Source organism: Oncorhynchus clarkii, chromosome 22 (genome assembly GCF_045791955.1).
Source record: "Oncorhynchus clarkii lewisi isolate Uvic-CL-2024 chromosome 22, UVic_Ocla_1.0, whole genome shotgun sequence".
NCBI lineage: Eukaryota > Metazoa > Chordata > Actinopteri > Salmoniformes > Salmonidae > Oncorhynchus > Oncorhynchus clarkii.
Window position 1 is genome coordinate 48,748,926 of NC_092168.1, and position 24,427 is coordinate 48,773,352.

A 24,427-nucleotide genomic window follows, 5' to 3' on the forward strand; every position below is an offset into this window, starting at 1 on the left:
ACGACAGATTTGTACCTTGTCAGCTTAGGGGATTTGAACTTGCAACCTTACGGTTACTAGTCCAACGCTCTAACCACTAGGCTACCCTTACCTGGTAAGGGTTCTCCGGCTGTGTTGACCTGTACGAAGACAGGCTCACTCTCCAGACTGTCCTCGACTGCGTAGATACTAATGTTGTAGAGCAGGCCTGGTCGAAGGTCACTCAAAGTCACAGAGGTCGCGGTGTCCGGCAGGGTGAGCTCTGTTGCAGCTCCGTTGTTGCTTCCCTCCACAGACGGGGTGTAGATCACACGGTAACCTGTACGAGAGGAGATAGTGTATCATTACCTATGGTAATGGAGCACAGACATTACCTATGGTAATGGAGCACAGACATTACCTATGGTAATGGAGCACAGACATTACCTATGGTAATGGAGCACAGACATTACCTATGGTAATGGTGCACAGACATTACCTATGGTAATGGAGCACAGACATTACCTATGGTAATGGAGCACAGACATTACCTATGGTAATGGAGCAAGGATCTCTCCTTGTAAGGATCTCTCCTTGTAAGGATCTCTCCTTGTAAGGATCTCTCCTTGTAAGGATCTCTCCTGTAAGGATCTGCGTTTACACACGCAGCCCAAATTAGATTTTTTATTTGTCTTTTTTCAAACCAGTTAGAGCAGATATTTTACCAATAATTGGGCAAAGATCAGAATTGGTCTGCCTGTGTAAACGCAGCCTCTATGTGTGTACTGACCTGTGATAGGAGCCAGGGGTTTCTCCCAGCTGACTATGATAGAGGTCTCTCCAACCTCATCCACCTCGTGGTCAGAGGGAGCGTCAGGAGCTGGAAGAGGAGCAGAGGAGAGATATATACATACTGTAGAGTGTCTGTCTGTGCGTCTGTCCGTCCGTCCGTCCGTCCGTGCGTCCGTCTGTGCGTCTGTCTGTCCGTGTGCTTCTGAGTCTGTCTGTCTGTCCGTCTGTCTGTTCGTCCGTCCGTCTGTCTGTGTGCTTCTGAGTCTGTCTGTCCGGACGGACGGACGGACGGACGGACGTCCGTCCGTCCGTGTACCCACCAGTGGTCTGAGAGGTGGTGAGGATGAGGTTGGGCTCTCCAGTAGGTGTAACCTCGTACACATTCACAGTGTATTTCCTTCCAGGAAGCAGCTCATTGATGTTCACAGAGGTAGCGGTGCGGGGGAGGTCTGGAGACAGACAAGCATGTTATAGGACCAATGATATATATAATATATTTTTAGGTGGTGTCTAATATAATAAACATGGACATTCATAAATGCATTTTTATAGCTTTCAAAATATTTTTGACAATAGTGGGTCGAAGGGGGGAGCGCCAAGATGGAGGTGCAGTGTCTTCAACACAGCGCCCCCTATCAGTCATCTAGTATATATCTCATTGGTTAGGACAATATACTTGAGCGGTGCAGTCTAGTCATTGTGTCTATCGAACGTTACTACAAAATATACAGATAACGCAGCATAAACCCGTACAAACTTGACAAAAGTAGTAAGAGGAGGTCAAAGGTCACGGTCAGTATTAAGGAATAGTAACACTTCAGGTATTATCGTAGTGTACACACTAAACAAATTGTTAGACATTGTCTTAAAAAGTTATTGCCACCGGGCACAGACGTCAATTCAACGTCTATTCCAGATGGGTTAAACCTAATTTAACTGAAATGACGTTGACACAACGTTGATTCAACCAATGTGTGCCCAGTGGGTTGTTCCGTACCGAGAATCATGGGCTGTCCTCTCTCTTGTCCCTCCTCACTGAGCTCGTACTCGATCCTAAAGCCAGACACGGTGTCAGAGGCAGACATCCAGGAGATGACGAAGCTGCTGGAGGTGATCTCTGTAACAGACTCACTGATGTCCACCACCGGAGGAGGCTGGGTGGTCTCTCCCTCGGAGGTCGCCACTGAAAAGAAAGATCAGACGGTCAGATATAAAGAGAGGAATGGCCTGTGGACAGAGAACAGACTTAAAAAAAATGCAATTTTCAAGATGTTCACAGATCTCAAGATGGCTGTTGCTCAACGCCATCCCTCAAGTAGAAATCATCTTTACAAAAACATCAATCATCGTGGACAGGTAGTTTATCCTTGTTAGTTTGAATCCGTTTCCTGGGCCAAAATATCAATAACACAAGGAGACAGAATACAAGGCATGTAGCCATACTGTGATCCTACTCACAGGAACCGTATGTGGTGGTGAAGTCAAAGCGTGTGACCTCGCGGCGTCCGAAGCGTAGCACACTGATCAGCTGACCCTCGTAGGTGATGCCTGGCTTCAGGCCAGCGATGGTGTAGGAGTTGAGATGGCCTGGGATATTCACCTCCCGCCAAGGGTTACGGGTGTTTTTCTACCCCAAACAAGAGAGGAGACAGATAATATTTGACATTATATTATTGATATCAACAACAACAAAAAGGTAGCTGCTTTAAGGCCAGTTTCGGCAGTGGTGTAAAGTACCTAAGTAGGTTTTTTGTACTGGTATCTGTACTTTACTGTTTATAGTTGCTGATAACTTTAACTTAATTCCTAAAGAAAATTAGCTTTTTAAAAATCAATACATTTTCCCCTGACACCCAAAAATGACTCGTTACATTTTGAATGCTTTAGCAGGACAGGAAAACGATCTAATTCACGCACTTATCAAGACAACATCCCTGGTCGTCCCTACTGCCTCTGATCTGGAGGACTCACTAAACAGAGAACCTCCCTGGTCATCCCTACTGCCTCTGATCTGGAGGACTCACTAAACAGAGAACATCCCTGGTCATCCCTACTGCCTCTGATCTGGAGGACTCACTAAACAGAGAACATCCCTGGTCATCCCTACTGACTCTGATCTGGAGGGCTCACTAAACAGAGAACATCCCTGGTCATCCCTTCTAGCCTCTGATCTGGAGGACTCACTAAACAGAGAACATCCCTGGTCGCCGCTACTGCCTCTGATCTGGAGGACTCACTAAATACATGCATCGTTTGTAAATTATGTCTGAGTGTTGGAGTGTGCCCCTGGCTATCTGTACATTTTTTTATTAAAACTACAAAATGTGGCAGAATAAGGAATTTTAAATTATTTACACTTTTACTTTTGATACTACAGTAAATTTAAAACCAATTACTTTTAGACATTTAGTCAAGTAGTATTTTACAAGGTGACTTTCACTTGAGTAATTTTAATTTTAACCTAAAAAATAATCTTTACTTTTACTTAAGTTTGACAAATTGGGTACTCTTCCCCACCCCCCATACCATCTGGTGAATGTTAACCTCTGGAATCACGGGCCTACTCTGGAGAATCACGGGCCTACTCACCACTCTCCACTTGAGTATGTACTGTGTGATGTGTGCGGAGGACGGGGCGTTCCACTGGATGGGGTGGGAGTTGGGCTGGTTACCAGACTCTGAGATGATCACCTGGACTGGACGGTTACCACCTGGGAGAGAGGGATAAAGCATGCCACAGTTGAAACACGCCATACAGAGGAAGGTAAATTACACTACTACAGCATTGAAACACTTTCACCAACTCACTATCTGATAGAGGATCAGACAGACTGTATTATAGGTTATCATCTGATAACAATGGACAGTAGCGATTTGTTAAAGTATTTCAACTGCATAATGTGAAATCTAGATCACTTTAATTCCATTGCTTGGTGGTTAAACAATCTGGAAAAAACACAACGAATTTGAAATCTAAACAACAAAAAAAAAAATTACAATTTCAGAAAGCTCACAGTTAAAACCCAGCTCTGAAATGGTAGGTTGTACAGTGTAGTACATAAGAAGCCCAGGTACTGCTGCAACAAATGGGGGAGAAGTAGCATATCCCTGTGAGATTCTTGTTAGCTAGGGTTTCGGCGTGCAGAGCAGAGCAAGAGAGCAAGAGCGAGAGAGAGAGAACTACCCTCAGCTCCTTCACTAGACCTGTTGATGTAAACATAGCTACACTGCAACAGAAATATAAACTACACCTTTAGAGCGATAGCATGTTTCCCTAAATTACTACTTGTAATGTACAGGACTAAGTCACCTTGGATAAAAAGAGTCTGCTAAAATGGCATATGTTTATATATAATATTATAGATTAGGCTTGGGCGGTCTACTGTATAGTATTTGGAAATAGCCACGGGATGTTTTTTTTTAATACTGTCAAAACTATTTATTTTAAGTTTTTCAATACTTGTAGCTACCATGGACTTCTTTCTGTTGTCATCTGATGAAAATGAAGTTTTTTTTCTGACGAATGTTTTGCACTAATGTATTTTCTGTTTACAATGAAAAAAGCAAGGTATTTTTTTTGTTGCAAAAAAAACGATTCACGGCCCTAATTTTTCTAATGTTTATCATAGAAAGAATGTAGCCCGCTACATTTACTAATGTTTTGTTTAAAGTTAATCTTGCATGCTAAATCTGTGTTTACAAAATGCAGCAAGATAATTTATATGCGTTTTATTTATTTATTTATTTATTTATTTCCCTGCGTGAAAAAAACAGAATACTGTGTTAACACGACTACTAAGTTCACTACCAAGTTTATCTAAGTAAGTGGCTGAATTAGTAAGGTGACATGACATCATATAGTAATGGTTTTCTGCTATGTTTGAGATATCTGTACAGCTGCCATCTTGATTTCTTTCCATTTTTCCCCTCTGTTCTCAGGCCCGTTGCCTTAGTAACTCCTGACTCCACACATTCACAGCCTGTACACATGCTGATCCATAGCCAGTCATTTCTTCCTTCAGACAAGCAAGCAGCAAAATGTTGTTCATTGGCACATTGTCTCTCATTCACATACGCTTGTAAATGTCCGAACGCACCAAAAATGACATTCGGTAGCTCCTACCTATAAAATATATACGTTTATGAGCTGGTTTGCCGGTCTTTGCAATTAATTTCCTTTCGTTTGCGCTCGTTAGCATATTTAGCTAGCAGTCTCAATGGAAATTCGATATTACCTGTGCACATTTTATTAGCATTCTGGTAATAGACGACCATGGGATTTTTTTTTTGCCTCAACAGCACTCTGTACGGGAGCGACATAGTGTAGCCGGAGGACAGCTAGCTTCCGTCCTCCTCTGGGTACATTGACTTCAATACAAAATCTAGGAGGCTCATGGTTCTCACCCCCTTCCATAGACTTACACAGTAATTATGACAACTTCCAGAGGACTTCCTCCAACCTATTAGAGCTCTTAAGGCATGAACTAACATGTTGTCCACCCAATCAAAGGATCAGAGAATTAATCTAGTACTGAAAGCATAAGCTACAGCTAGCTAGCACTGTATAACATGTGGTGAGTAGTAGACTCAGAGAGAGAAAGAAAATAGTTGAACAGTTTTGAACAAATCATTTTCTTACAAAATGAAGAAGCAAAGTTAAATTTTTTGTTCACTTTCACTTACTTAGCAAATGCAGCCAGATCATTTAGCATACTCAAAACAGAGGGATGCTATGTTAGCTAGCTAGCTGGCTATCCAACACAACACTTGAACTCTTCCAAGTCAAGGTAAGCTTTTGGTTTAACAAATGTATTGCCACTGGGGGCGCACCAGTGGAAGTGCTAAATAACATAACTGCATAAAAAAACTTGCCTGGTCACATACAGCTGATGTATTGTGCATGAAAGTCCACAAGTGAAGGGAAAAAGTGAAGAGGAGAGCGCAAAGATGCGAGAAAGAATACAACCTTGGCTGCTATGAAAGTGAACTGGGTTAACGCGTGATCAGGGGTGTATTCATTCCACCGATTCTGTTTAAAAATGTTTCTTAAAAACGGAAGCAAACGGCACAAAAACGGGGATATACAAACCTAAATCTGTCCAATAGAAACTTCTGTTTGCAAATGTTGGACTAATGATTACACCCTATATCAGCTTGATGCAGGCAAGAGTGTGCAAGGCGGTATTGAATGTGTCACTGTCTGTCCATGTGTCACTCGGTGGAGGCTGGCTGGAGGAGCTATGGAATGATTGGAACAGAGATTACCATCGATACAGTACCATTTATCCCATTGCACCCATTACAATGAGCCCGTCCTCCTATAGCTCCTCCCACCAGCCTCCTACGTTGCAAACTTTCATTCATAGGCTAGGGTTGTAGCAACCTCATGATGGCTATAGGAGAAATTAGAGTATCATGTAGTGGCCTAAACCCTATCCATGTTACATTGATCTGGGTGAATGGAATAATGAATGACTGTCATCCAATAAGAGTAAAATATAAAAACCCTCCCTCATCGGAACTGAAGCCGGTAATACCGTAAATCCCGGGATGAGAGAAGGACGATATGAACATCTAGATAACCACGTTATAAAATGGATAATCCAATCCCTTCGGGATATAAAAAGAAGAGTTCCATGGCATTCTATGACTACAGACATATTCCTGACAATTGGAAGTTGAAACTGTAGTTTTTTTTTGTAGAGAATCCAGCTTAAAGCTCTTAAAGTTTTACATAGAACATCTTGTATCAAATCAAAAGACGCTCAGCAAGTGGATTGGTTAACCACGCTAGGATAGGATAGCCTACATGACCTTGGGCACAATCTGGTCTCAATTTCTCCTAATTACAGTTCCTAAAAAGGCCCAACTGACTGGGAAGGTTTTCTACAGTGTTTAACTCCCACTTAGTCTGCACTAGGTCTCAGCAGCCAACCGCCACCAGGCTCTCTAACCCTCCTTCCCAGCAGACCTGGGTTTAAAGAATATTAAAACATCGGTTTCATATACTTTATCTGTGTTCGATTGGCAGAACCAATAGATTAGTCACTAAAACTGCAAAACCACACCCATCAGGTACTCCAAGCAGACAAGAGTAAACACTAAAAGTATTTGATAGGTTTTGGAATAGTATTTGAACCCAGGGCTGCACCCAGTCATCTCACAGCTGTATGTCATTAAGGGAAGTTATTACACTGGGCTGGGGTGCGCTTCACTTTAAACAAAAACGCTGGGGCTTTTCTTTTTTCCAAACTAGTCTAGAGAGGATACACTTTCGGTGTGTCGCTTCAAATGACAACAGCCTTGGGGATCGTGGTTAGAGGGTGCTGGGAGCAATGTTGAGAGTGAGATAAAGAAAGTATTCGAAGATTCCTTTTAGTGCAAATAGGATCTAAACATGTCACACAGGATTATAAGTAATACCATTGTCAGGTCATATGACTGATAAAAAAAAACTGTAAACAGCTGTCAATGAGATTGATCATAGCCTTTTTTTTCTTCTCTTTCGCCTAAAATGACTCATACTCAGATCTAACTGCCTGTAGCTCAGGACCTGGAGCAAGGATATGTATATTATTGATACCATTTGAAAAGAAACACTTTGAAGTTTGTGGAAATTTGTGGAAATGTGAAATTAATGTAGGAGAATATAACACATTAGATCTGGTAAAATATACATTTTTTTGGGCTCCATCATCTTTGAAATGCAAGGCCATTATATGACTTAGGAGTCTAGGTGCAATTTAGCAGTGTATGTGCACCGTTTTAGACTGATCCAATGAACCATTGCATTGCTGTTCCAAATGTTGTGTCTATGTCCTGTAAAGTTTGCTGTTACTTATGCTAATCAATTTAACGCACGTTAGCTCAACTGTCCCGGTTATAGGGACACCGATCCTGTAGAGGTTATTAACAGGAGCTCTGACAGGGTTCATACACATTTTGACGGATGGAATTTCATGACTTTTCACCAAATCTCCTATGACCAACTATTGGCGGCGTCTCTATGTGCGTTTTTAAAAAGAGTAAGCGTAATGCGGAATCGATACCCGGAAGGCTCTGATTCACGGATCATTTCCTGTCGTTACTCGTTGAGCAATGCACTTAAGTAGAGGGATTTCCTCTTTGCGACCCCCTACTGCTGGCCAGGTATATTGGCTTTGAAGGATCGGTATGACGTGAAATTAATACTGTTGATTGTTTTTAAGGTTAGGGAGAAGAGCAGTGAATAGTGCCACTTTGTTAGGATGTCAACATAAATGAATGTATTTATGGTTGTTTTGTAATTCTGTCTTTGTTTTTTAAATCATGACGCTTGTTCTTGGTTTTTACCATCAAGGATCACATTGGAAAACAAGTGTTTACAATGAATAGTTTGAAGTGGTCTCTGGGTCCACATTGTGCATTTTGTTGTAGATGTCTGTTGCCCAAAAATAAATTCAATTCAACCCACAAAGTGAAATACCTTTTAGGCAACTGTATAAAACATGTGGTCAACCCTCAGCCTGGAGAGCTGCTGAGTGTGCAGTTATTTTGATCAAGCCCTGCTCCAACACATCAGGGCCAGTTTATCAAGATCTGGTTGAGCAGCTCATTTGTGAATGTGGTTTGTTAGAGGGGGACTGGAATAAAAGCCTGCACAGCCAATACGCTCTCCTGGAGGGTGGTCGCCCACCCGGTACCCTCTCCTGGAGGGTGGTCGCCCACCCGGTACCCTCTCCTGGAGGGTGGTCGCCCACCCGGTACCCTCTCCTTGAGGGTGGTCGCCCACCCGCTAAGCTCTCCTGGAGCGTGGTCGACCACCCGGTAAGCTCTCCTGGAGGGTGGTCAACCGCCCAGTACCTCTCCTGGAGGGTGGTCGACCACCCGGTAAGCTCTCCTGGAGGGTGGTCAACCGCCCAGTACCTCTCCTGGAGGGTGGTCGACCACCCGGTAAGCTCTCCTGGAGGGTGGTCAACCGCCCAGTACCTCTCCTGGAGGGTGGTCGACCACCCGGTAAGCTCTCCTGGAGGGTGGTCAACCGCCCAGTACCTCTCCTGGAGGGTGGTCGACCAGCTATGGTAGGCTACAAATATGTTTTATTCAGCTGAAGCCCACACATTTTTAGGAAAATGTACCTTTTTTAGTTTAGTCATAGTTATCTTAGAAATGTTTACGTTGCAGGCTGATTAGCATCTATTTAGTTGCAATGTCCCATAGATTGGAGCCCCATAGATTGGAGCCCCATAGACTGGAGCCCCATAGACTGGAGCCCCAATCTTGGCCCACTCACACCACGCAGGTGAAGCGCACAAACAGAGACTCACTTGTCATTCTTATTCCGGCTGATATTTCCATTTTATTTGATTGATAAAATAAATATATTTTTAAACTGTGCCTAAATAAAATTACATAAATCAATTCTCATTACTTTTCCTACGCTTTTCCAGGCCTTTCAAATTCCTTTAAAATTCCATTACTTTTCCAAGGATTTTCATGATGGTAGAAACCCTGTCCTGAGCACCTCTACAGTAAAATGTGCCAGAGAAATAAGAGGAGACAGGGGTTCAAACGACTGCTAGAAAAACAGACGGCTTCTGTAAACATCTCTCAACATTGAGCTTGTTACCAGTAAAGGGCTGAGTCATGAAACAAAGAAGAGGTGGCAACAGAGACAGAGTGTTAATGGTTTTCCAAGGACATGAGAGGACTAAACATCAGTCAGGGAGAAGAGAGGAGGGAGGAGAAGAAGAGGAGGGAGGAGAAGAGAGGAGGGAGGAGAAGAAGAGGAGGGAGGACATGAGAGGACTAAACATCATTCAGGGAGAAGAGAGGAGGGAGGAGAAGAGAGGAGGGAGGAGAAGAGAGGAGGGAGGAGAAGAGGAGAGGAGCTAGCTCTACACACCAACTAACAACAAAAGACCTGAGAGGAGAGGAGGGAGGTGAGAGGAGGAGAGGTGGTGGTGGAGGAGGGAGGAGAAGAGGAGAGGAGCGAGATGGAGAGAGGTGGTGGTGGAGGAGGGAGGAGAAGAGGAGAGGAGCGAGATGGAGAGAGGTGGTGGTGGAGGAGGGAGGAGAAGAAGAGGAGCGAGGTGGAGAGAGGTGGTGGTGGAGGAGGGAGGAGAAGAAGAGGAGCGAGGTGGAGAGAGGTGGTGGTGGAGGAGGGAGGAGAAGAAGAGGAGCGAGGTGGAGAGAGGTGGTGGTGGAGGAGGGAGGAGAAGAAGAGGAGCGAGGTGGAGAGAGGTGGTGGTGGAGGAGGGAGGAGAAGAAGAGGAGCGAGGTGGAGAGAGGTGGTGGTGGAGGAGGGAGGAGAAGAGAGGAGGGAGGAGAAGAGAGGTGGTGGTGGAGGAGGGAGGAGAAGAAGAGGAGCGAGGTGGAGAGAGGTGGTGGTGGAGGAAGGAGGAGAAGAAGAGGAGCGAGGTGGAGAGAGGTGGTGGTGGAGGAGGGAGGAGAAGAAGAGGAGCGAGGTGGAGAGAGGTGGTGGTGGAGGAGGGAGGAGAAGAAGAGGAGCGAGGTGGAGAGAGGTGGTGGTGGAGGAGGGAGGAGAAGAGAGGAGGGAGGAGAAGAGAGGTGGTGGTGGAGGAGGGAGGAGAGGAGTGAGGAGGAGAAGAGGAGCGAGGTGGAGAGAGGTGGTGGTGGAGGAGGGAGGAGAAGAAGAGGAGCGAGGTGGAGAGAGGTGGTGGTGGAGGAAGGAGGAGAAGAAGAGGAGCGAGGTGGAGAGAGGTGGTGGTGGAGGAGGGAGGAGAAGAAGAGGAGCGAGGTGGAGAGAGGTGGTGGTGGAGGAGGGAGGAGCGAGGAGAAGAAGAGGAGTGAGGTGGAGAGAGGTGGTGGTGGAGGAGGGAGGAGAGGAGAGGAGGGAGGAGAAGAAGAGGAGTGAGGTGGAGAGAGTTGGTGGTGGAGGAGGGAGGAGAGGTGAGGAGGGAGGAGAAGAAGAAGAGGAGCGAGGTGTAGAGAGGTGGTGGTGAAGGAGGGAGGAGAGGAGAAGAAGAGGAGCGAGGTGGAGGAGGGAGGAGAGGAGGGAGGAGAAGAAGAGGAGCGAGGTGGAGGAGGGAGGAGAGGAGGGAGGTGGAGAGAGGTGGTGGTGGAGGAGAGGAGGGAGGAGAAGAAGAGGAGCGAGGTGGAGAGAGGTGGTGGTGGAGGAGGGAAGAGAGGAGGGAGGAGAAGAAGAGGAGCGAGGTGGTGGTGGAGGAGAGAGGAGAGGAGGGAGGTGAAGAAGAGGAGCGAGGCGGAGAGAGGAAAACTCGTTGTATCTCTGATCTGTGCTTTCTCTCCACAATGCCCGGTCACACTTTTTTTTGTTGCAGAAAAACAAACAAATTAAACTATTAATTTGATTAAACAATCCTGCTTCAGAGTCGTTAAACCTGCCTGCCCCCCCACTTTGTTCACAACTTGACTTTGAAGTGGAGGGCAGAGAGAGAGGGGGAGGCTTGCACAAGTTGGCATATTCACCACCTCCACCCACACCTCAACACCAACTAACAACAAAGGCCTGAGAAAAAAGGGAGGAGATGGCGGCTATACCAACGAGTGCCAGCATCCCCCTCTCTCTGCCCTCCACTTCAAAGTTGTGAACAAAGTCCCAAACAAACAGGGTGTGTGTGTGTGTGTGTGTGTGTGTGTGTGTGTGTGTGTGTGTGTGTGTGTGTGTGTGTGTGGGGGTGGGGGGGGGGTTTAATGACTGAAGCAGGATAATTGAATTAGATTGTTTCTTTTCTGCTAAATTACTAGCGTGCCGGCGCGCTGTGGAGAGAAAGCACAGATCAGAAATGCAGCGAGGTTTTTCCTGTCACATGGGAACGAAGAGTAACAGTGGAGGGAAGAAACAGATATTGGTTGTAGGGTGAAGTTGCCCCTAGATGATGATCTTGGGTCATTTTTTTTGCATTTCCCCCCACTAATGGTTAAGGATGGGATTGAAGGAGGGAAAACTGATCCTAGATCAGTACGCAGTGGAAACCCTGAAGAACAGACGTTCCAGGAAGATTAATAACCTAGTAGACCTTACCATAAAGGGCCACACAGAGTATTAATCACCCCGTAGACCTTACCATGAAGGGCCACACAGAGTATTAATCACCCAGTAGACCTTACCATAAAGGGCCACACAGAGTATTATATCACCAAGACCTTACCATGAAGGGCCAAACAGAGAATTAATCACCCCGTAGACCTTACCATGAAGGGCCACACAGAGTATTAATCACCCCGTAGACCTTACCATGAAAGGCCAAACAGAGTATTGCATCCAACCCAATTTGATTTACTTGACATTTCTAGTGGAGTTAGGGCCTCCTCCTCCAGCCCTATTATTTTTAATTCAGTCATTTCATCTCATCTCAGACAGCAGCAGTCAGCCAGACCATCTAAACGCTGTCTCTGTGCTCCCCATACTGTACTGTCTTTGAGTCATCCTATGTAGCTAGGCCGCTGTTAGCTAGGCCGCTGTTAGCTAGGCCGCTGTTAGCTAGGCCGCTGTTAGCTAGGCCGCTGTTAGCTAGGCTACCGTTAGTAGCTAGCTAGCTGCCTAAATATGCTGCACCAGAGATAAATCATTTGACTAGTTCTTCAAAAGTACATAAGGCATACTTTCAGGACTGCTTATGACCAACAACTACTACTGTCAATGGGGTAGAGCTACCTCACCAACTGTCTCTGTCCCTCATCGCTGTGTGGTGTACATTCCTCTCTCTCATAGTCCGTGTGCATGCTATCCGTCTCCGTTCTTGATTTAATTTATCTCGTGAGTGATTTGATTTCTCTCTAGAGAAAACCGCGCATTGGTTAGTTAAAAGGTTAATTAAAAAAATTAAATAAAAAAGTTTAATAAACTACATTTTGCTTAAAAATCGCTCAGCAGTAGTGACCACGCCTTGCTAGTGATATTAGTTATTACCAGGGAAAGATGGTTGAACGTACCCACACAGAACATTTTCCAATAGTATAGCGTGGTATTGTGACCACTATACATCGGGGCTTAGCGAGGTTGACTTCTTACCTGGGAAAGACTGTTGGGGCTCACAGCTGAGCTCGCCGATACCGTTGCCATAGCAATAACACTTGTACATGACGCTGTGGATCAGCTTGTCCCATGATTGGCCGATCTGATAGAACACCCTGGTCTCTGGCTCCTGGCACTGGTCTGAGAACAGATATTAAAACGGTGAGATTTAGGCTGTGTCCAACATGACAGCCTATGTAGTGAACTACTCTCCACTGGGGTGTTCTGTTTATGGTGTATTGGCGTGACAACGACCAGAGGAGTCAGTAAGACAAAATACAAACGTATCTGAAACTAGGCTAGAATAGGAGTTGTCAAGACAAAACACAAACAGATATGGGAACCAGGCTAGAATAAGAGTTGTCAAGACAAAACACAAACAGATATGGGAACCAGGCTAGAATAGGAGTTGTCAAGACAAAACACAAACAGATATGGGAACCAGGCTAGAATAGGAGTTGTCAAGACAAAACACAAACAGATATGGGAACCAGGCTAGAATAGGAGTTGTCAAGACAAAACACAAACAGATATGGGAACCAGGCTAGAATAGGAGTTGTCAAGACAAAACACAAACAGATATGGGAACCAGGCTAGAATAGGAGTTGTCAAGACAGCACAAACAGATATGGGAACCAGGCTAGAATAGGAGTTGTCAAGACAAAACACAAACAGATATGGGAACCAGGCTAGAATAGGAGTTGTCAAGACAAAACACAAACAGATATGGGAACCAGGCTAGAATAGGAGTTGTCAAGACAGCACAAACAGATATGGGAACCAGGCTAGAATAGGAGTTGTCAAGACAAAACACAAACAGATATGGGAACCAGGCTAGAATAGGAATTGTCAAGACAGCACAAACAGATATGGGAACCAGGCTAGAATAGGAGTTGTCAAGACAAAACACAAACAGATATGGGAACCAGGCTAGTCAAGCACAGTAAGGATTGATACTGCCACAAATTAATAGCTTTCCCCACAAAAAAAAATGCTAGGTTTGTACGAACTATAAACTCACCAATGGCGTCACACTTCCAGCGCCCACGGCCCTGTCCGAAACAGGTACAGTTCATCATGTAGCCCTCTTCATGAAGTTTAGTGAAGGTCTGATTCACCTCATGGGTCAACCCGTCCACAATACACTGATCTGTGACAGGAAGAATTACACAACGTCAAAAACAGCTGCTCCAAATTCTCTCCCTACCGCTTCCTCCCCCATATTGGTTCCACCTTTACAGATCTGAGAACATCAAAGTGTTAGGGTCAAAGGGAAGGAAGAGAATGAGGCGCGGCTGTACATCACACATTCTATGTGGTATGTATGACCTCTCACCTACTTTCATGTGTATTAGAAAGGAGCTGTAAAAATGTATTTAAAATCCTATTTTTATTACCTTTGAGCTGGGAGTAAGCGATACAGCTCCACTCTCCACGACCGTTCCCAACGCAGGTACAGCGCATCATGTGTCCCAGGACGTCGTGGCGTTTATCCCACTGGTCTCCCACACGGTACATCACACCCTCGCTGGTCGTACACACCTCCTCGTGAGCTAAGAGGACAGAGAACTTAGAAGTTAGAATTCAGAAGATAGAATGTTTAAAACTTCTAGAATGTTAGATCTCAGAACATATAGAACTCCTGGAGCAGTAGGTCAAATTAAACTTTTAAAAGTTGAACGACAAACAGATGTTCTTAACCCTTCAGAGGATTATTATGTTATCTACACATATAAGGTCTCTGTGGGGGCCGGTCTTCCTAATTGAACGAGATACAGATAGGAGGTCTGTGTGTGGAGAGAGTTGGCGACAGAGAAAGGGGTGCAGTGTAGACTGTGGAGGTGTTGACGAGGCTGACTGCAGCTGGCTGCCCTGGAGACCAGACAGGCAGTGAAGAGTCTCTCTCTGTAGTCTCTTTCAGGAAGAAACACGGTGACCTCTGACCAGCCTCTGGGCGTCTCTCCTGCTCTCTGTGTCTAGGCTCTGGGAGTCTCTCCCTCTCTCTGGCCCGCCTCTGGGAGTCTCTCCCTCTCTCTGGGTCTGGGCTCTGGGAGTCTCTCCCTCTCTCTGGGTCTGGGCTCTGGGAGTCTCTCCCTCTCTCTGGGTCTGGGCTCTGGGAGTCTCTCCCTCTTTCTGGGTTGCCTCTTGGCTCTGGGAGTCTCTCCCTCTCTCTGGGTTGCCTCTTGGCTCTGGGAGTCTCTCCCTCTCTCTGGGTTGCCTCTTGGCTCTGGGAGTCTCTCCCTCTCTGGGTCTAGGCTCTGGGAGTCTCTCCCTCTCTCTGGGTCTAGGCTCTGGGAGTCTCTCCCTCTCTCTGGGTCTAGGCTCTGGGTCAGGTTTCATTACTCTGGTTCTGGTGGTCTGGGCTCTAGGCCTGGAATTCTGGCTCTGGCGTGGGAGCCCAGGCTCTGGGTCTCCGCTAGGTCTGCCTGGGCCCCTTCAGCCCAGCTGGGAGGCTAAAAACAGTGATAAGAATCACCATTAACTCTTTACAGGCCAAACAGTACCCTTTCTCATGGTAATTTACCCAGTCGCCTAATGACTGCACTTAAACTCAATAACTGGTCAGTACTTTCAACAGGCGTGTGAATTTACCACTGACCCATTCAGCCAAAGAGAGATTGACTGATTGTGTAAAAATCCCCAAAAGAACAAATAGAAGGTAGAGATTGAGGCCATGTAAAAGAGGGAGAGCAGAGAAGTAGAGTGAACCTCCCACACTGCTCCAATGGCCTCAGACATATCATTACCATTTTCAAAATGTGTTTGTTTAAAAGGCCCTTTTGTGTTCTAAGACAACAGACTGCATTTTAAAAACACTGATTTGATTTAAAAGGCATCTACTGTAAATAAATAAAAATACACAACACATGGTTCCCTCCACTCGGCCTTAATTTAACCGGCGTGTCTGTTAAGTGCCTTGCTCGAGGGCACGTCGGCAGATTTTTAAACCTAGTCGTCTCTGTAATTTTGAACCAACGACCTTTAGGTTACTGGTCCAATGCTCTTAACCACTAGGCAAAAAACAATTCATTTCAAACTGTATTGGTCACATACACGTGTTTAGCAGATGTTATTGCGGGTGTAGCGAAATGCTTGTGCTTCTAGATCCCGACATTGTAGCAATATCTAACAAGTAATATCTAACAACTTCGCAACAAATACCCAATACACACAAATCTAAATAAAGGAATGAAGAATATATAAATATATGGACGAGCAATGCCAGAGCGGCATAGACCAAGGTACAGTAGATAAAATACAGTATATACAGTTGAAGTCAGAAGTTTACATACACTTAGGTTGGAGTCATTAAAACTCATTTTTCAACTACTGCACAAATTTCTTGTTAACAAACTAGTTTTGGCAAGTCGGTTAGGACATCTACTATGTGCAAGACACAAGTCATTTTTCCAACAATTGTTTACAGACAGATTATTTCGCTTATAATAATTCACTGTATCACAATTCCAGTGGGTCAGAAGTTTACATACACTAAGTTGACTGTGCCTTTAAACAGATTTGAAAACTCCCGAAAAGTACGTCATGGCTTTAGAAGCTTCTGATAGCCTTATTGACATAATTTGAGTCAATTGGAGGTGTACCTGTGGATGTATTTCAAGGCCTACCTTCAAACTCAGTGCCTCTTTGCTTGACATCATGGGAAAATCAAAAGAAATCAGCCAAGACCTCAGAAAAAAATGGTAGACCTTCACAAATCTGGTTCATCCTTGGGAGCAATTTCCAAACGCCTGAAGGTACCACGTTCATCTGAGCAAACAATAGTATGCAAGTATAAACACCATGGGACCACGCAGCCGCCATACCGTTCAGGAAGGAGATGCGTTCTGTCTCCTATAGATGAATGTACTTTGGTGCGAAAAGGGCAAATAAATCCAAGAACAACAGCAAAGGACCTTGTGAAGATGCTGGAGGAAACAGGTACAAAAGTATCTATATCCACAGTAAAACGAGTCCTGTATCGACATAACCTAAAAGGCCGCTCAGCAAGGAAGAAGCCACTGCTCAAAAAAACGGCATAAAAAAGCCAGACTACGGTTTGCAAATGAACATGGGGACAAAGATAGTACTTTTTGGAGAAATGTCCTCTGGTCTGATGAAACAAAAATAGAACTGTTTGGCCATAATGACCATCATTATGTTTGGAGGAAAAAGGGGGAGGATTGCAAGCCGAAGAACACCATCCCAACCGTGAAGCACGGGGGTGGCAGCATCATGTTGTGGGGGTGCTTTGCTGCAGGAGGGCCTGGTGCACTTCACAAAATAGATAGCATCATGAGGTAGGAAAATTATGTGGATATATTGAAGCAACATCTCAAGACATCAGTCAGGAAGTTAAAGCTTGGTCGCAAATGGGTCTTCCAAATGGACAATGACCCCAAGCATACTTCCAAAGTTGTGGAAAAATGGCTTAAGGACAACAAAGTCAAGGTATTGAAGTGGCCATCACAAAGCCCTGACCTCAATCCTATAGAAAATATGTGGGCAGAACAGAAAAAGCTTGTGTGAGCAAGGAGGCCTACAAACCTGACTCAGTTACACCAGCTCTGTCAGGAGGAATGGGCCAAAATTCACCCAACTTATTGTGGGAAGCTTGTGGAAGGCTACACGAAACGTTTGACCCGAGTTAAACAATTTAAAGGCAATGCTACCAAATACTAATTGAGTGTATGTAAACTTCTGACCCACTGGGAATGTGATGAAAGAAATCAAATCTGAAATAAATCATTCTCTCCTATTATTCTGACATTTTACATTCTTAAAATAAAGTGGTGATCCTAACTGACCTAAAACAGGGAATTATTACTAGGATTAAATGTCAGGAATTGTGAAAAACTGAGTTTAGATGTATTTGACTAAGGTATATGGAAACGTCTGACTTCAGCAGTATATAGGAGATGAGTTGTTGCCACTTTCCACTAACAGCTCAAAATCTGTCCTTTTTAAAGTCTAGACAAACAGCAGAGACCGGCTACATCCGACTGGATCGTCACACTGCAGGGACTACAGGCGATGGGACGACCACTGGCTGCTTCAATAACGATCGTCGCGTTGTACGTTGGCTTGCAAAAATAACTGAGAAACGAGACCACAGCACTCACCAGCCATGGGGCAGAAGCCAAACCTCTGTTCACCGTCATAGTTGGTGGTGGTTCCACACCACTTCATGCCGTCCCTGCGCCCGTCCGCGGTACAGTCGGTGTAGTTTCTCCCATTGTAGAGGAAGGGGAACTGACACAGAGCACCGTTAGAGTTTCCTCCTCTGGTTGTCACCATCACTGCAAACACAACAGACACGATGAGGGTGTGTCCCAGATGACATCATGTTACCTAGATAGGACCATGGTCAAAAGTTGTGCACTATGGGTCCATGGTCAAAAGTTGTGCACTATGGGTCCCTGGTCAAAAGTTGTGCACTATGGGTCCCTGGTCAAAAGTTGTGCACTATGGGTCCCTGGTCAAAAGTTGTGCACTATGGGTCCCTGGTCAAAAGTTGTGCACTATGGGTCCCTGGTCAAAAGTTGTGCACTATGGGTCCCTGGTCAAAAGTTGTGCACTATGGGCCCCTGGTCAAAAGTTGTGCACTATGGGCCCCTGGTCAAAAGTTGTGCACTATGGGTCCCTGGTCAAAAGTTGTGCACTATGGGTCCCTGGTCAAAAGTTGTGCACTATGGGTCCCTGGTCAAAAGTTGTGCACTATGGGTCCCTGGTCAAAAGTTGTGCACTATGGGCCCCTGGTCAAAAGTTGTGCACTATGGGCCCCTGGTCAAAAGTTGTGCACTATGGGCCCCTGGTCAAAAGTTGTGCACTATGGGTCCCTGGTCAAAAGTTGTGCACTATGGGTCCCTGGTCAAAAGTTGTGCACTATGAAGGGAATAGGGTGCCATTGGGGATACAGACAATGAGTAAGTTAAACTACCCAAAGAAACCTGGATAGTAAGTCCCATTCTAATAAAAGCCAGATGTTAAATGATGTTGGCTGGCTAGAATTCTAGTGACTCTGCTGGAAAACGCTCAGGGTTGAGATCACCAGTCAACATATGTTTGTGTTGAGCTCCCACAGATCATAGGCTTATCAGCTGAAACGCTTGCTCTACTCGTGTTGCCACTCTGTTCACTATTTTTTTTAGGTTCAGAAAAGAGAGTCACTCTCTCTCTCTCTCTCTCATATAAAAAGCTGTATATCAAATATTTTACAAAATCTCACCATTCTTCTTGGTACAGAAGGAGAATTTCTGTTCTGTCTCGCAGTCAGAAGAAATACAGCACCACAGCTGCCCGTCGGGGCGTCCCTCTGAGGTACAGGAGTGGTGTGTCTTCCCCATGAAGGTGAAGGGGAACACACAGGGCTGACCATTGGAGTTCCCACCGTACACTGGGGCTGGGCCCTCTGTAAACACAAACACATAGAATCAGAACAATGTCAGAAAAGAACCAGAACAATGTCAGAAAAGAACCAGAACAATGTCAGAAAAGAACCAGAACAATGTCAGAAAAGAACCAGAACAATGTCAGAAAAGAACCAGAACAATGTCAGAAAAGAACCAGAACAATGTCAGAAAGAACCAGAACAATGTCAGAAAGATTGCTGACTGACACAAGCTGCCTGTTTTTATTGTTAGAGCTTTGATCAGTAATATTTCCAATGTATTCATTGTTTCAAATCAACTTGAACAAACAAACTATATATACACATGTATTTAGTACCTCAGAGACATAGACAGTTTCAAGATCAACTTTCTAATTTATTTACCATGTGAATAAATAAAAAAATGGAAATCTTACTCAGTAGCTTTAAAAATAATAATAATAATGGCCTGGAATGAATAATTCCCTTTCAGAGGTTATTAAAACCACTGTTCAGAACTTGTGGTGCATGGACCAAAATTAAACCATTAGATGCAGGCATGAATTCACATGAATAAGACTACGAACACGTACCCCACTCCTCACAGCTGACCCCGTTGCCCAGGCAGGTACACAGCATCTGTTTGCTTCCCTGGGTCTTGATCCATCTCATCCCCAGGGCGTAGGCCACCCCCGCGTCCATCTGGCAGGCCCCTTCCTGGGCTAGACCGGGGTGAGGCTCCAGGCCGGGCTGGGGAAGGGGGTGGGGCTGATACACAGCCGGCTGGATGTTAGTGATCACACGGGACCCCGTGCCTGGAAATGGATGGGGGGGGGGGGGCGCTTTCAGTCAGTGACATTGTTTGTACAAATGCACTAGATTTGGGTTGACTCATTTGTAGTAATTACAATGCAGTTCAACCACAAGCTATCTGGGGAAAGATGAGGAATAACAACCATCTGTCTCTCACACATTATATATTTAACACTTCCACACACACTAGAAGTCTCACCCAGTCCGGTAGTGTGGAGGGAGGCGTGTCTCTCACACTTCCATTCGCCACGCCCATTCCCCGTACACAGACACTGCAACATGTGACCTCTGGCGTCCGTCTTGCTCCAGGTGTCTCCAATACGATAGGACGTCAGTGTGTCCTGGTCGTTACACCGATCTGAGGGAAGGGGGAAAAGGAGAACAGGGTAGTGACTGCCTGGAATCGTCCAATAAGATGCTGATTTTAGTTCTGTTACAAATTATTTTGCTACATTTTGACCTTATGAATACAGCCCAGTTTAGCGCCACTAACAGGATAATGGGCAGTGGTATATTATGTACCACGTTTCATAATATTATAGAATTGCATTGGGTTTTAATTAAGGATATGTAAAAAAAATTAAAAATGAAACACTTAAAAACAACAATTATAATTTCCACCACAGATCATTTACATTCTTTATCACCAAGTTAAGCTGAAGTTTTCCCTTCATTAGGTGAACCACACACACACACACACACACACACACACACACACACACACACACACACACACACACACACACACACACACACACACACACACACACACACACACACACACACACACACACACACACACACACACACACACACACACACACACACACACACACCTTGCAGAGGCCAATGAAAATGGGATCCAGCTGGTGTGTATACGCCTGAGGGAATATACATGTGTGTGTGTGAGAGAGAGAGTCTCTTACTTCTAGAGGTACAGGTGATCCTGCCACTCCCCTCCCCTAGACAGGTGCAGTCTACGATCATCCAGCCCTGGTACGGTTTCTCCCAGGTTTCACCCACCACGTAGGATGTCCCCGCCGTGTTGTCATAGCAACGCTCCGCTGCGGACAGGACGAGAGAGAGAGGGGGGGGGGGGGGGTCTTATGATGCCGTGTTTGTTTTGACAGCTATCACTCCAGTTGCCGGTTGTCGTATTCAACTAGACACGCAACGGAAGCAAATGGGCCGAAGGTACCATCTATACTTATCCAATAAACGTTTGTTTCTATTTAAAATGTTGCACTAAGTTTTGCTACAGTGTGCTTTAATAAATACAACCCCAGGTGAAAAGTCCTTCCCCGATGCTCACCAACAGGTTTACAGGTCCACTCTCCCTTGCCGTTGCCCAGACAGACACACTCCAGCATATAGCTCTCAGTGTCATGAGGTCTCTTCCACGTGTCCCCAATCTTATAGGACTCACCCCCCTCATGACAACGGTCTGGGAGATAGAGCACAGTGAGACATTTTAACACAGTCAGACAGACACAGTCTGACAGACACAGACAGTCAGGCAGAGTCAGACAGACAGACACAGTCAGACAGACAGACACAGTCAGGGAGAGTCAGTCAGACAGACACAGTCAGGCAGAGTCAGACAGACAGACACAGTCAGGCAGAGTCAGGCAGAGTCAGGCAGACACAGCCAGGCAGAGTCAGACAGACACAGACAGACAGACACAGTCAGGCAGACACAGTCAGGCAGAGTCAGACAGACACAGTCAGGCAGAGTCAGACAGACAGACAAACACAGGCAGACAGACAGACAAACACAGGCAGACAGAGTCAGACAGACAGACACAGTCAGGCAGAGTCAGACAGACAGACACAGTCAGGCAGAGTCAGACAGACACAGTCAGACAGAGTCAGACAGAGTCAGACAGACAGACACAGTCAGGCAGAGTCAGACAGACAGACACAGTCAGGCAGAGTCAGACAGACAGACACAGTCAGGCAGAGTCAGACACAGTCAGGTAGAGTCAGACAGACAGACACAGTCAGGCAGAGTCAGACAGACAGACACAGTCAGGCAGAGTCAGACAGACAGACACAGTCAGACAGAGTCAGACAGACAGACACAGTCAGACAGAGTCAGACAGACAGACACAGTCAGACAGAGTCAGACAGACACAGTCAGACAGAGTCAGACAGACACAGTCAGACAGAGTCAGACAGACAGACACAGACAGACAGACAGACACACAGGCAGACAGACAGACACAGGCAGACAGACAGACACAGGCAGACAGACAGACAGACAGGCAGGCAGACACAGTCAGACAGACACAGGCAGACAGACACAGGGAGACAATATCAGACAGACAGAGAGTCAGGCAGACAGACACAGTCAGGCAGACAGACACAGTCAGGCAGACAGAGAGTCAGGCAGACAGAGAGTCAGGCAGACAGAGAGTCAGGCAGACAGAGAGTCAGGCAGACAGAGAGTCAGGCAGACAGACAGACACAATCAGACAGACAGACAGACACACACCCATCCAGCTGCAAAGACTACATCACATACTGTGAGGTCTCGATGTGTTATGGAGATTTAACTAGATTAATTAGCCCACTCACTGGTACAGACACACACACACACACACTCGAGCCCACTCACTGGCAATGGTGCAGCTGATTTTCCCCCGGCCAGAGCCAATGCATGTACAATCCCAGATCATGCCCTCTTTGGGTCTCTCATAGGTCTCACCAACCAGATAAGACCTGGCGTTGATCTTATCATAGCAGGTCTCCTCAGCTGTGGAACATATTTGGGGTATGTTATGGGTTTCGTTAGTCACTGGGTGTGCACACAGAAACACAGACAAGATGCAGATGAACACACATAAAGATGATATATTTATCCTAGGAGAACTCGAAGCCGAGGACACAATAGCATCAAGAGTAGTAGTTACACTCTCTCTACCAATGAGGCAATAGCATCAAGAGCAGTTACACTCTCTCTACAGATGACCCAATAGCATCAAGAGCAGTTACACTCTCTCTACCGATGACCCAATAGCATCAAGAGCAGTTACACTCTCTCTACAGATGACCCAATAGCATCAAGAGCAGTTACACTCTCTCTACCGATGACCCAATAGCATCAAGAGTAGTTACACTCTCTCTACAGATGACCCGATAGCATCAAGAGCAGTTACACTCTCTCTACAGATGACCCAATAGCATCAAGAGTAGTTACACTCTCTCTACAGATGACACAGAGCCTATACCTAGAGTTAGTGACAAAGGTACCCTGAGAGAACATATTTAAACTTCGATCATTGCAATAATTATTTTACATAAGTTAACTGACATTTACAAAATGGTGAGAGACAAAGGACTTGCATTGACCATATATATATATATATAAAGAAGTAGAAATGCGCTTTCACCTTCGGGTTTCGTTTTACACTTAATTCCCGCAACTCCGTGACAAGTGCAGACCAACATCGTGCCCAGATAGGAACGCTCCCATTGGTCGTTAATGTTATACATCTGTCCATTATCAATGCAGCCGTCTAGGGAAGGAAAGTCAACTTGTTACACTTCCAAGTAGATTGACACAATCCATGTTTACCATAATAATAATAATAATAATAAGACGAAATGTCAAAAATACTAAACACACTTTTAAGATACTATTCTATAATAGACTACCAAAACCTTTTACAAATAATCAAGTTTTACAAACAAAATGTAGCCCCCCCCCCCTCAAAAAAAAGTATGAAAACCTCACCTTGAGAGACGGATGATACGGAAGGTATTCTGGTTTCTCCCTGATGAGCCTGCCGCCTGCTTTTCCTGTTCGGCATACAGTTCACAGCGGTCCCGATGCAAAGCACCACCAGAACCCTGATCATAGGGCTGCTGGACATATTGATTACGGGACAGGGAAATCTGGGGAGGAAATGTGTAATCTTAGCGGTAGTTTGATATAGCTCTTCTAAAAACAACAAAACCCATGAAAGATCCACGGTGAATTCGGAGGCTAGCTCGGTTGTACTGTTCGTGAAACCAAATGTTTCTTTTCTCCCCCTTTTTGCGCACAGCCTCCTCGGATAGTATCCTGCCCCGCCAGTCCCTCAGCCGTACCGTTCCTAATAGGCTCCCAAACTAGTGAGCGCTTTTATTTGGGCATCGCTTTCTACTGGGGATGGAGGAGGGTCCAACAACACCAACGATAAACACACGTCAAAGACACTGGTTACGAATCATCCCCCTCCCAAATTTTTAAATTACCCTCAATTTATCCAGTATGGTAAAATAGGAATACATGAGTATCTTCAAATAGAAGCTATGACTAGACAGTTGGGCTACTTTTAATTTACAATGTTAGAAATCTGATTTAGAAGTGGGGAAAAGACCGGTACGGGGTATTTTGGATAAATGATTAAACTCCTCCTACTTATAGAATACTTCCAAGGAGAGAAAATATATACAACGCATATTTATGTTTATTTTCCCTTTTGTACTTTAACTATTTGCACATCATTACAACACTGTATATAGACATAATA

At 45.2% G+C, this 24,427-nt stretch overlaps 1 protein-coding gene across 1 annotated transcript in view; it reads right to left on the minus strand.

Moving 5' to 3' along the window:
* Window positions 1–24,028, minus strand: part of LOC139380990 (fibronectin 1a) — a 59,223-nt gene extending 35,195 nt beyond the window's left edge. The window contains exons 1-18 of the mRNA XM_071124209.1: window positions 23,647–24,028; window positions 23,303–23,428; window positions 22,528–22,665; window positions 21,223–21,354; window positions 20,837–20,974; window positions 20,110–20,268; window positions 19,691–19,912; window positions 18,957–19,139; window positions 17,851–18,027; window positions 14,128–14,283; window positions 13,752–13,880; window positions 12,728–12,871; window positions 3,340–3,461; window positions 2,209–2,377; window positions 1,748–1,933; window positions 1,071–1,199; window positions 749–838; window positions 92–298 (exon numbers count right to left, since the gene is read on the minus strand). Of these exons, the coding sequence (XP_070980310.1) occupies window positions 92–298; window positions 749–838; window positions 1,071–1,199; window positions 1,748–1,933; window positions 2,209–2,377; window positions 3,340–3,461; window positions 12,728–12,871; window positions 13,752–13,880; window positions 14,128–14,283; window positions 17,851–18,027; window positions 18,957–19,139; window positions 19,691–19,912; window positions 20,110–20,268; window positions 20,837–20,974; window positions 21,223–21,354; window positions 22,528–22,665; window positions 23,303–23,428; window positions 23,647–23,785 (2,746 nt within the window). The 5' untranslated portion in view covers window positions 23,786–24,028. The remainder of the gene's footprint in view (window positions 1–91; window positions 299–748; window positions 839–1,070; window positions 1,200–1,747; window positions 1,934–2,208; window positions 2,378–3,339; window positions 3,462–12,727; window positions 12,872–13,751; window positions 13,881–14,127; window positions 14,284–17,850; window positions 18,028–18,956; window positions 19,140–19,690; window positions 19,913–20,109; window positions 20,269–20,836; window positions 20,975–21,222; window positions 21,355–22,527; window positions 22,666–23,302; window positions 23,429–23,646) is intronic.
* Between the last annotated feature and the right edge of the window lie 399 nt (window positions 24,029–24,427).